Source organism: Poecilia reticulata, chromosome 15, assembly GCF_904066995.2.
Source record: "Poecilia reticulata chromosome 15, P_reticulata-male-v2, whole genome shotgun sequence".
Classification (NCBI taxonomy): domain Eukaryota; kingdom Metazoa; phylum Chordata; class Actinopteri; order Cyprinodontiformes; family Poeciliidae; genus Poecilia; species Poecilia reticulata.
The window spans coordinates 18,335,867-18,348,677 of record NC_088844.1 but is presented as its reverse complement, the minus strand read 5'-3'; the positions used below and the strand labels follow the sequence as shown (position 1 = coordinate 18,348,677).

Below are 12,811 nucleotides of genomic sequence, written 5' to 3'. Positions count from 1 at the left end.
CACACACAAACAGACCTCCTACAAATGACAAGTCATTGCAATTCATAAGGACATTTTTGCTATTGTTCAAGTTGCTACTGAGTAGAAGTGCGACATATCTACAACTGATAATTCACTAAAACGTCTGACTTTAGGAAAAAAAACTGTTTTCCAGCTTAAAAATTTTGAGAGAAATAAATCCTCTAGGGGGAGCCACATCCCAGTTAGCGGTTTTAGATTGAAGCATTCAAGACTTAAAAGGTTTTTGTAGTACTGGTGACCTTTATTTAACAGTAGACAGAAAGGAAGTAGGGAAGATAGAAGGGAAGAAAGAATAAGGGCAGCAAATGGTCCACGGTCAGGAATTAAACAACTGCGTTGAGAACTGCAGCCTCTAGGTACATCTGTTACACTGAGCCATGTGGCACCCCCATTAAAGACAAAATATTAAACTGGTTCAATTTGCAGAGTTCATTCTCAGTTTTATTTAATTGAGATCAAGCAGAAAAGGATGGGAATAGCCTTAATTTCAGTATATCACAGTAAAGACACACAATATAATTTGAAGTTAATGATAATGTACATAATTCTTCATATGCAACCTGTAAATAGAAACATCTTAGAGTTCATCTCCGTCCCAACTGTTTCCTAAACGCCTTTAAGGATTTTGCCATCATTGGAGCAACTTCTGTGAAAACAACAAAAATGGATTACAGAGCAGGAATTTGACATTTAGTATTATGCTCATCTACTACATTTTCTAATTTGACTGCAGAAAAAAAAGTAGCAACATTTATCTGAGAAATTGCTGTCAAGTCACAAACACTCAGCTCACTTATTTTTTTGCGAGGATCTTGGTTGTTGCTTCCGCCAGAGCCGCTGGTGCTGCTAGACCTGTAGGGCTCATTGCAGCTGGACCTCATTGGGTTTTCCTGATGTTTATTACTGTAAACATGCAAAAAAATATATATAGGTTTAGATGATTCATATGAATATTTAAAAAGAAAATAAGAGCAGTGATTAAAGCAGTACTAAACAACAAAAGCCCTAAAGCTGCCTCCAAGCAGAAGAAACCCATTTGTCTGGCACACACTCCCAGTTCTTGTTTGTTTAGCATAATTCAAAAAGCATTTCCTTCACCGTTATCACACAAGTCTGACCCTTACAGGCTGCTGTTGTCTAGTGATCACTTTGTGCTTTTATGTGGAAGAGCCAGATACATGTTTTATCAAAGATAAGAGCATGCACAATGCTGCATCAGAAAGTTATAAAGTCTATAAGACACAAAGACATGACAAGCAACATCCAGAATAATTCCAAACAAGCAACTGAGAAACGGCCTAAAATTTCAGTATGTTGGTGGCATCCACCTGCACTTGAGCTGATGAGGCTGCTGCACAGCAGTTCCATGAATTTCCTGCTGAATTCGCACATCTCTTGGCGGCTTGGCAACGGTGTGAATAAATGCCATCTTCACCTGCCGTCCTAAAAGGGGCAAAAACAGGGCATGGTGACTGGAAGGCCTTTATTAGCCATTAAAAATAACATCTAAAATAGCAATTTAATTATGTTATGTTTAGCTCTTTAAATTTTTTTTTTACTTGATACGACCAATAATTTAGTGTGAGTTTTTATTTATAGTCTTGTGATTGTCTTTCTCAAACAAATGCCACTACTAAAGTGGTCTGGTTTGTATTTGTGTTTTGCCATGTAGATGTTGAATAAAAACTTTTTTTATTGTTTAATTGTAGTAGTATAATTTCACCTAGATATTAAAAAAAGTTAAGTCAATTGGTCAAATATACCCTCTTAAGACATGACTGTTTTTAACCATGTCTGGTGTCCAAAACTTCCCATTAAATAAACATAGCACAATAACTTTATTATATAGTTCACTTCAGACTGTCGAGGATCGTAATCCACGTCTTCCCGGTTTTCTTGGCTGTAAAATGTCTCGACACAGAGGGCCATTACTCACTCTTAGGAATCATTTAAAATGTGAGCGAACATGTCATGCCATTCAAGTAAGGCAGATGTGTTTTAGGAAATGGTTTCAAGAAAACTGACTCATCCAAGCCTGCTTACATCTAAAGTGAGAGAAATATTAAGGTTTTAAAACTAGGAATATCACAAGACTAGATGAGGGCGCAAGTTCATCTTGCCAACAAGAACAGTCAGATTGATCATAATCTCACATTTTTTTCTGATTCAGTTTTTGTCAAACATCAAAGACAACCTGAAGAGCTTTTTACTACTTTAGCCGTGCTCAGGATCTTGCTAGATTCCCAGAGATTGTGTAGATTTTGATTTTCTCAAAAATGAGGAAAATTATCTGTTTGAAAGATAAATCCAGAGTCCTGCACCAAATGCATATCTCGTTCTAAAATTGTGCAGTCATTACATTAAACTCGTCCTTTAAGAAAGCAAAGAGCTGTTTTCAGAGCAGAGAACCCACCCTTCGGCTTCTGAGATTGTGCCGAGACGATCGTTTTTGTCAGTCTTTTGAGCTTCCTCTCCCTCTCCTCAGACAGTCTGATATACATCTCTTTCCATGACTCATATTCCTGAAGTTTGCAGTCTTTGAAATCCCTCTGGCAGTGTTTTCCCCATAAGTGGTCTGTCACTCCGATGTATATCTGTTGGAAGAAGGATAAAGTCAACTCATAATCATTCAAGCATTCCAAAACGGTGCATATAGTGAGTATATAACTTGAACAAAAAAATTTTAAGATAAATTAAACAACCAAAATGAGAATTGCTTGCAAACATGTGCAGTATACTGTTTGCTGTTCAACGAAGAGCCCCGTCTGCCGTCCTTCCAACTTCTAGTCCTGTGCTGGGGTAGATCACTTCCCCAACTGCAGTATACTTTCCCATATATGGGAAAGTGATTTGCAACTTTAACGTTAAATTGTTTCTCACATAAGAAAGCAGTTCAAGAATGAATGCAGGTTTTGTGATGGTAGATAGAATGATTATCTCAGAAAAAGCAATGATCCAGTAGGCTAAGCATCTTGACAAACATGACAAATGGTATGTAGATATTGCTCATCTACAGACAGACATATTGTTCATCTACAGAGAGACTTATAAGAGTATAACATGTAGGCAGTATAATGGAATGTACAATACTAGTGTGCAAAGGAAAGTGTGGAACTAAGCTTTGATTAAATTCAACACGCCCCTGAATGTTGTGCTCATGGGAGCCAGTAAAATAATCTCTAATAATTGATTAATGGAAAATTAATCTGCAACAAAGCTTTTGGTTTATGCAAGTAAGTTTATTGAGGTAATCCAAGTTCTGAGTCCTACTGCACCTAAATCATGTATTCTTAATATTTCTACAATAACAATAATCATACCAGACTTCAGACTGATCTGTTTGAATTTGGATAGTTCGATCTGTGAGCTACTTCAGATTTACTTTCCCCCGTTCTGTTGGCCGGATTTATGCTGCTCAAGTACGACACTTAGTGGCTGTCTAACGCCATTACATTATCCTTAAGAGGGATTTAATTCAGAGCCTTCAATCAGTTGATATCTGGTGTGCTCTTAAAACTATTAGTGAAAAAATACAATGTCAATGTACTTTTCTAAGTGAAGTTAAACATTGGAGTTGTATATTTTTATAATTGCAAGAGGTAACTCAGGAGTTGAACCACTCTGAAATTTTACATCAAGCTTGATAGTATTAAAAAGATGTAAGTCTGGAGTGCTAGGAAGATCAACAAATGTAAGGCTCTTACACAGATATAAATTTTAGGCAGCAAAACCTTTCCATCAATATCGTACTCTGAACAGCTGCAGCAATTTCAACAGTAGTAGTTTGATCGCTGTGCACACTGAGGTGGTCGGTCCTGTCCTGTACAAGACAGTGACTCAATCACCATAAAACACCAAGGACACTATTTTTACTAATTGTGGGGGAAAAAATGGGTACGATTATTATTTCTACAAACCTGTTTGTGACAAGGAAGCACAGAATTTGCCCACATGTAGCCACCGTATGTCTGACAGAACTTTAAAGTTTTTTTCTTAGTTGGGGAAGTGATCTACCCCAGCACAGGACTAGAAGTAGGAAGGACGGCAGACGGGGCTCTTTGTTGAACAGCAAACAGGACATCAGCTGGTTCAAATATATTTCTGTTTTGTCTCAAAATAATAAAACATACTATAGCTTTAGTTATGTAGCTTAAGAGTTACACTAAGAGAGGTCAAGAAAATTATTGGGTAAATTTCTTCAGCTCAATGTAAGCACAAAGACACAAAGTTTTAAATATGAGAGCTGTGTCACTATAATACGTCCACAAGCTTGCTGGAAGTCATCAGCTGCCCATCACTCTCATTTTAAACATTGTCCTGGTACTAATCAAGATATTGATTATCTTCTTACTGGGTTATATTCCTCTATTCGCAGCAGCTGCTCTGGTGTACACCGCTCCAGTACTGGTTCAAGAAGTTCAAATGGGACTCCACCGGTCTCGTAGAGCACTGAAAAGAGATGCATGCTTCTAAATATAAAATCCAAATACCTTGCAAAAGCTTTCAGACACTACTCACAGTTGAGGTTGTTCTGGAGTGTGCGTATACACTGTTGAAACAAGCTCATCATAGTCGGGAGGAAAAGGGTTTTGGCACCAGAGTACACTTGCATCTTCTTATTCAGTCGCTGACCAGTGAACACTACAGACTCCTCCGAAACATCACAAGAATCCGGCTCCTTATCAACTTCAATAAAGAAAATATATCAAGAACAACTAAAAGAGAGATTACAGATGTAATTTCTAACAAGTATTACCTTTTTTTTCGAAGTAGTAGTCATTGTGTGAAGATTTTTCCAGTTCTGGGAGAGCGACGGGTAATGGGACATCCATCAAATGCATTAAAGATTTCTGTGTCTTCTGGCATATTTTTAAGAATTGTTACAAAAAAAACAACAAAAAAAACTATGGCATCCAGTTTACACAAAGTTTTAAATATTAGGTATACCTGTTCTGGAAAAGAAGTAGATGATTTCAGAGGCTTGGTCCCTGGATGCTTTGATGTTGGTTCTTTTGACGAAGTCTTGACCATTTTCGGAGCTTTCTTCACTCCTGAATGTTCTTTCTTCTTCTCCACATTCACGTCATAGTTCAAGTAAGACTCAAAAGACATGGAGGGTTTCTCCTCATTACCATTAATCTCTGCATCTTGGTGCCCCATTTTGGCTTTTTTGTGTTTTGAATATTTCTCACTATCAGGATCTGGATGGGGTTTTAGATTGTCATGCTTTTCATAGTCTGTTTTTTTTCTTTTTCTGTTTCGAGTCTCTGAGCTCCTCGACATCTCCAGAGGTTTGTCCTCTTTGGCCAATTTTAATGTTTTTGAGTACTTGTCATTGGATGAAAAGGTCTCTCTGTTTTTCATCAATTCTTTTGATGGCTTTGACTTTGTGTTTGATTCTCGTTCTCTCTCAGAGGTTCCATTCAACTTTTCCCTAGACTCAGATTTGGATTTTTTATAAGAACCCTCAAAGGATTTGTTTCCATGCGCGTTATTACTGTTTTGTTTCCTCATCTTGGAGGCAACATTGTCGTCCATCTTGTCCTCTTGTATTTCAGCTCTGCTTTTTGAAATGTCCTTCCAAAGTTGTGTCTTGCTTTCTTCTTGACGCTTTTTAACATTCTTGTCCACACTGAGTTTTCTTTTCTGCTCTTCAAACTCTTCTTTTTTACTCAGCATTTTGTGGGCCTGTTCATCTGAAGTATCTTGATCCTCATGATTAGATGTAGGGCAGTTATTGTTATTGTCATTCTGTGGACTCCCATTATCAGAACAGCTTTGGTCATCCTCTTTGTTTTTAACAGAAATGCTATCCAACCATGCTGGATCATCACCATGGCTGCATAAAGTGACGATTTAAGATTGGGATAAAAAATTAATTCAGGAATATTCAAGCAAATTTTACAATCAAAAATTTAATAAATTACCTTGTGGATTCCTTTGGAATCATTTTTTTCCAGCCTTTAACTAGCAACTTGGCAAATTCTCCCACTTGTTTGTGTCTTCGCAGGGAGTTAACCGTTTTGCCAATTCCAGTTTCCTATTGTGAATTTCAAAACTCATTAGAGCATACAGTAAAATTTTTAAAATATCTGTACTTGTTCTATAGCATACACACTTACAGAAAGAATATCTAGTGTGATATCCAGATCCTTTAATTTCTGCAAAATCTTTAGAACCTGAAAGAAGAATAGGAGACATATTGGGTGAGTTTATGTTTTTGAAAGTTGCTGTACTATAAGAAAAATCAGTAAGGAAAGTCATTTTAAAATGAAAGTGCAGAATGAAACAATCCCATTTCCTTTTTCATGTAGTTATTTGCACATTTGTATTTGTGAGCAATTCAATCATTTATGAGCAGTGACATTGAGAGGCGTAGCAAATACTTTACCGACACCTGAGGTGTGAAAGGATCTCAACATATAAGAAAAAGGGCAATTTATTTGGTTTTTATTACTTAAAAAAAGAAAATTAAGTCAAACTAAAATTAAAAAGTTATTGTTTTTCTTTAATCTCACAAATGTTTGCAAATAGATCACCTGTGGGACATTTTTGTTAATTTTTTTTTACATATAATTTTCATGCACATTTGTAAATATAATTTATGTTTATAAGGAATCATGGAACCCATTCGGTAGAATGACTCTTGTATTTTTTTCTAGACTCACCAGAATTTTAGAAGTGTGTTCATCTTATGTTGTATTTCAATTTTTCTACTTTATTGAGTAGAAAATGGGCAGCTGATGACTTTACAAGAGGAAAAAGTGTCTGTTTAATTTTTATATCTCTCATTTTGAAAACAGAAATCAAACTACTACTTTTTTTCCCCCTTCACATTTCTGGTGAGAAATATACAATTATTGTAGGCTATAAAATGTATTTTATGAATAAGCCGGCCAATAGATAGATGAATGCACTGAAACTAACAGTTGAAGCACCAAATAAGGCAGTGCTGGGTTGGGGTCAACACAGCCGCTGACTGTGCATTTAGAGCAGATCTATGTATGGATACTCACACCCACCAATCTCACTCCCTAATCTATAAATGGTTACTGGCTTCATGTCTTTAAAAACTGATGCAATTTCCATTTCATGTCTGCATTTAAAGTGCTTTCAGTGAAAATTCGTCCAATATTTAAATGCAGCGTTACAACTGCCTGCACAGCGCCCCCACCTTCTCTAATGACGGACAACAGCAATAAGTTGAGCAGATGGGTGAGATGCCAGTTTTAGCCTGAGGTTTTCCCACATAAACAGGACGGACTCTTACATCTATACGTTTTAAGACTTGAGCATGTTCTCAGCTTCTACCACGTTAGCCTTAAAGAAGACACACTTTCTTGGAATATACTAGGTACTAATTTATGTTTTTAAATTTAAATATATCTTAAATACGGCAAACATTATGAGATTAAATCGAGTGGTTGGGAACTTTTCTAGTGTATTAGGATAATTGGAGGTCTTAAATAGAGGGTTGTATCGGCTGCTATAAAAGAAAAATCTAAATGTAAACTTTTTTTCCCTACTTTGTTGGTTTTATGTGCGGACTTAAATAAATAAAGAAATCAAATCTACCGTTGTAGGTTCTGCTTTGTCTGACAGCTGAAGTTTGAACCGCATGATTCTCTTCACCACATCTGAGCTTCTGGCCATCACGACGGTTCACGTGCAGCCGCTTGCGCACACCGGGCAGCGCGCGCCCATTGATTACAGTAATATAATGGGCGGGACCGAGAAAACGCTACCCCTACTCGAGATAATAAATTAGATCAAATAACATTTGTATTGTTTAATGGTGTTGTGAGAAGAAGTTCTTGTATTTTCTTCTGTTTTTATTATTATTATTATTATTATTATTATTATTATTATTATTATTATTATTATTATTATTATTATTATTATTATTATTTAACTCTAGAAAAAATACTAAAGGGGTCACGTGAACAACAGCAGGGACTAAAACAATGATTATCTATTATCTATACATTAAATTAACTTAAAGGTTAAATTAATTATAACTCTAAATTTAAAAACAATAAATTGTTAATTCACAAGATTAAGTATTGAATATGAAGTCGGTCAACACTTTGCGACCACCAAAGCTTCAATTCTTTAGAAAAGTCTTTCCACAAGATTTAGGTGTTTAGGCTTCTAGGAATCTGTGACTCCTTGTAGATTTAGAATATCCTGTCAAATGTGAGGTAAGACACTGATGTTGGGTGAAAATTGTTCTTCCTATCTGAAGACAGAATTCTATGAAGGACAAGTTCGCCAAATCAAAATTGTTTTCAAAGTCATATTGCGGGCTACTTTTTTGTTCAAGATGGTTATTGTAGAGAGAATAATATTTTATATCCTTTGTTCCTGAAGAAATTCACAGCACCTGCCCCAAGGCAGAAGAAGGGAGTGATGGAATAGGTGCCTTCACAGATTACAGAATGGTGGTGATTGTTGTCACCCAGTGATTTAACTTTCCTGTCTGGTTTCACATAAATAATAAATAATAAATTCATAATAAATGGAGACTACCGTGGGGAATTATTTGTTGAGGAGAATCTCTGGTCCCTGCTTGCTGCCATACAGTTGTTGATTGGCACTCAGTTCTATGGAGGAGGAGTTTACCCCATGTCTTTCTGTGGAGGTGAAAACTGGTCTCTCTTTCTCCTGCTCCAGTAACTGGAGGCACAGGTTCCTTCTTCTTTGGCCTCAATTCCATTCTCAGGTAAGTTGAGCTTCACAAGACTTTATCATGATAATGACATTGAAAATGCAGCTGAGAAAAGGGAGTGTTTTATTGCTAAATATATTTTATAGAGCTCTGTACAGAAATACTACAAGCATTAAGTCAACTGAGTATGCGATGCCGTGAAGAGATTTTATTCCCACGTGGAGGGTGCAGACTTATTTAGGATAATCTAAAATGTTTATGACGAGTAAAAGGATACAACAGAGTGTTTTTAGTTTCAATTTGAATTGCCAGAGGACACGAGGGAGGCCTGCTGCTCAAGTCCTAAAGACTATAAAAGGAGGGTCATGAGAGAGCCACCCAGCAATGCTATTCCTGGACTTGCTACTGATAAACTGCGACAGATGCATGGGGGGCATGTTGAAATACTCCTGCTTTGCAGAATAAACTGGTTGCACTCATGTTAAGCTGTCAAGGAATGGTTTTATCAAAATTCATTTCAATTTTTAGAAAAATAAATAAGAAATACAGAGTTTTGAAAGGAAAGATTAGTGTAAAGTAAACAGTTCAAAAAATTAACAACCACTACCAGCCTAATATTGGTTATGTAGGTTCCTTGCCACCTGAAATAGCTCCTACAATTCAAAGCATAGACTGTCTGATACTAAGAAATAATTGTTTGTATTGCCACTGAGATTGGGTCAATATCTACTAAGGTTTCTTTTGACTGTTGTTTTAAAACATCACAAGAGGTTTCAGGCCCAGGTGAAACTTCACTCATGACTTTGGTGTCTTTAAGAGTAAATGTTTTGACCCTGAGGGTTCTGCCACAGAGTAATGGTTCTTCTATTACGTTTAGCTTGTCAGAAATGTGTACTTAATGCCTGCAATCGCAATGTTGATTAGAGTACACTTAAGTAGGATGCATTTGTTACACCTCATTTGCTGAATCATAGAATGATTTCTGCATTTTTCTTAATCTCTGAAATGATTTTCTGGTAAACTCTGACATGTGTCCACTTTTTCAGAAGGATACGGGTTGCGTTCCACTGCTACAACCATGGCACCCAAAAAGAACAAGACGACCAAGAAGAGCAAAGGAGACATAAATGACATTATGGTGGAAAACAGTCCCATTAACAAGATTAATGGACTAAACGCTCTGATTGAGGGAGGAAACGGCTTCAGCTGCATTTCAACTGAAGTTACAGATTCTGTGTACGCACCAAATCTTCTGGAGGGTTTGAACAACATGCGACAAGAAAGCTTCCTCTGTGACCTCACTGTCACCACCAAATCAACAACATTTGATGTCCACAAGGTTGTCATGGTCTCTTGCAGTGAGTACATTAGAAATATCTTGAAGAAGGATTCGAGTCTTCAGAAGATTGACCTGAATGATCTCTCACCAGTTGGTCTGGCGACTGCAATTACATATGCCTACTCAGGAAAGCTTACCTTATCCCTTTACAGTATCGGCAGCACGATTGCTGCAGCCAGATTGCTTCAGATCAACACCCTGGTAAAAATGTGCAGTGATTTCCTCATGCAGGAACTCAGTGTAGAGAACTGCATGTATGTGGCCAATATTGCCGATGCCTATGACCTTAAAGAAACCAAGCAAGCAGCTCAAAAGTTCATGCGGGAGAACTTCATTGAGTTTTCTGAAATGGAGCAGTTCCTGAAGCTAACATATGAGCAGATCAGTGAATTTCTCTCTGATGATTCCTTGCATCTACCCTCTGAAGTCACAGCCTTCCAGATTGCCATGAAATGGTTGGACTTTGACGAGAAAAGGCTAAAGTACGCAGCAGATCTCCTAACTCTCATCCGCTTTGGAACAATCTCTGCTCAAGACCTTGTTAATCATGTCCAGAGCGTTCCTAGGATGATGCAAGACCCTGAATGCCACCGGTTACTTGTTGATGCCATGAATTACCATCTCCTCCCATATCAGCAGAACATCCTCCAGTCACGTAGAACAAAGGTACGCGGTGGCCTCAAGGTGATTCTCACAGTTGGAGGGCGTCCTGCTTTGACGGAGAAATCTCTCAGCAAAGATGTGCTCTACAGAGATGAAGATAAAGTTTGGAATAAGTTGACGGAAATGCCAGCAAAGAGTTTTAACCAGTGTGTGGCAGTACTGGATGGCTTTCTGTACATAGCAGGTGGTGAGGACCAGAATGATGCAAGGAACCAGGCAAAACATGCTGTTAGCAACTTCTGCAGGTACCAGCTACTCTATTTGGGTTTACTTTCTGTCACTTTTCTGTGGTGACTTATTGCTTGTCATTGTTTAGGTATGACTCCCGCTTTAACACCTGGATTCACTTGAACAACATGATCCAAAGACGCACCCACTTCAGCCTCAACACCTTCAACGGCCTCCTGTTTGCTATTGGCGGTCGAAATGCTGATGGTGTCCAGGCCTCCATGGAGTGCTATGTACCCTCCTCTAATCAGTGGCAGATGAAAGCTGCCATGGAGGTGCCACGCTGCTGTCATGCCAGCTCTGTTATTGATGGTAAGATCCTAGTATCAGGAGGCTACATCAACAATGCCTACTCCAGGGCTGTGTGCGCCTATGACCCCTCCACTGACACCTGGCAGGACAAAAGCAGTCTGAGCACTCCCAGAGGGTGGCATTGTGCTGCTACTATTGGAGATCGAGCCTACGTTATTGGCGGCAGCCAGCTTGGAGGGCGAGGAGAGAGAGTTGATGTCCTCGTTGTTGAATCTTACAACCCACACAGCGGCCAGTGGAGCTACTGCGCACCCCTTCACACAGGGGTTAGCACTGCTGGCATTTCCATTTTGAACAACAAGATCTATCTCCTGGGGGGCTGGAATGAGGGTGAGAAGAAGTACAAGAAGTGCATCCAGGTTTACAACCCTGATCTCAATGAGTGGACTGAAGATGACGAGTTGCCAGAAGCTACAGTTGGCATTTCATGCTGTGTCGTCACCATACCTACAAGGAAAACACGGGAATCCAGAGCCAGTTCAGTTTCATCTGCTCCAGTCAGTATATAAGGGTTTAGAGCGCAAAAATTATATAGTTCAGTCGATCAGATCTCCACTTTGTCTGTTGCATTCTTGGTACCAAATGGACAGCATGTTTCTTTATTTAACTAAAGTTTAGCTAAATTGCAAGGTTTATCACATGTTTAGAAACTATTTCATTACCGCTACACTTTGCTTTTTTGATGCAAAATAATATTTTAAAATGATACAAAACATAATATCGCATAACAAATTTTTAAAGGGGCCAATTCAACTGGAATATTTTTACTTCAGCCGCTACAATTAAACTAAGGCAAATTTCATCTAAAATCATGATAGGTTTAAAGAAACATGAGAACAATGTTGATCAAAGTTATAATGTAATTTTCTACTGTGATCTTCTCATACTGTACTTGAATAGAATAAGAAGCTGCAGAAGGAATGAGTGTGATGACACCTACCAGGAGTAGGTGCTTGTGATCAGTGCTTCAGCGTCTTCAATGAATCTACTGCATCTCAGTTGCAGCATACAGTACACCTAAGCTGTATGCATTTTCTGTTTTAATCACTGCTGGTATAATTCAAACAGGTTCTGTGCTGAAAATAGGTGACTGGGTTCATAAATGGGTTCTGATGGGAATAATTTATTTTAAAAAATACAAAGAAAAATCCAAGACAGCAACAAAGTTCAGAGCCTGAGCTTGTCCTTAAGGTCATAAATTTCCTGACTGCTCATGTCTTTATGTTTTATGATTGTTTTTAAATTAAAGTGATGACTTGTTATCTTCTCTGCGAACTGTGTTTTATCACAAAGGAACATTTTGTAAAATTATTTTTTCAACTATTTTTTATTATATTTTGCGGGTGTCCAGGTATCCAAGGTCTTATTATAGAGCAAAACAAAAAAACTTAAAAATGACCAGCATGTTATGCTGGTCTTCATATTATGAGGATATTTAAATATCAATATTTTGCTTTTAGTATTTAATTTTAAACCATTGCAGTATTATAAAAAAAAAAGTCAAATATTGCTTCAACAAATTTGTATCAACTGATTCTCCTTTTGTTTTTGTAGAGCAGCTGAAACAAATTAAGTTTAGA

The 12,811-nt window shown here is 37.7% G+C and overlaps 2 protein-coding genes across 3 annotated transcripts; one reads left to right on the top strand and one right to left on the bottom strand.

Annotated features, from left to right (window-relative positions):
- Nucleotides 1–440: 440 nt before the first annotated feature.
- Nucleotides 441–7,734, bottom strand: eloal (elongin A, like). 2 transcript variants are annotated; one of them, XM_008429793.3, is made up of 11 exons: nucleotides 7,597–7,734; nucleotides 6,144–6,200; nucleotides 5,949–6,061; nucleotides 4,969–5,860; nucleotides 4,778–4,880; nucleotides 4,540–4,707; nucleotides 4,373–4,470; nucleotides 2,435–2,615; nucleotides 1,350–1,464; nucleotides 815–924; nucleotides 441–667 (listed from the first exon to the last, which is right to left on the bottom strand). In XM_008429793.3, exons 1-11 carry the CDS (start codon nucleotides 7,672–7,674, stop codon nucleotides 606–608), a joined length of 1,977 nt encoding a protein of 658 aa, XP_008428015.1. In that variant the 5' UTR covers nucleotides 7,675–7,734; the 3' UTR covers nucleotides 441–605. The 2 variants fall into 2 exon arrangements, with proteins under 2 accessions (XP_008428015.1, XP_008428016.1); XM_008429794.3 differs by having other exon boundaries at nucleotides 4,778–4,877.
- An 895-nt stretch (nucleotides 7,735–8,629) lies between these two features.
- Nucleotides 8,630–12,493, top strand: klhl31 (kelch-like family member 31). Its single transcript, XM_008429792.3, has 3 exons — nucleotides 8,630–8,743; nucleotides 9,736–10,936; nucleotides 11,008–12,493. Exons 2-3 carry the CDS (start codon nucleotides 9,768–9,770, stop codon nucleotides 11,738–11,740), a joined length of 1,902 nt encoding a protein of 633 aa, XP_008428014.1. The 5' UTR covers nucleotides 8,630–8,743; nucleotides 9,736–9,767; the 3' UTR covers nucleotides 11,741–12,493.
- The last annotated feature ends 318 nt before the right edge of the window (nucleotides 12,494–12,811 follow it).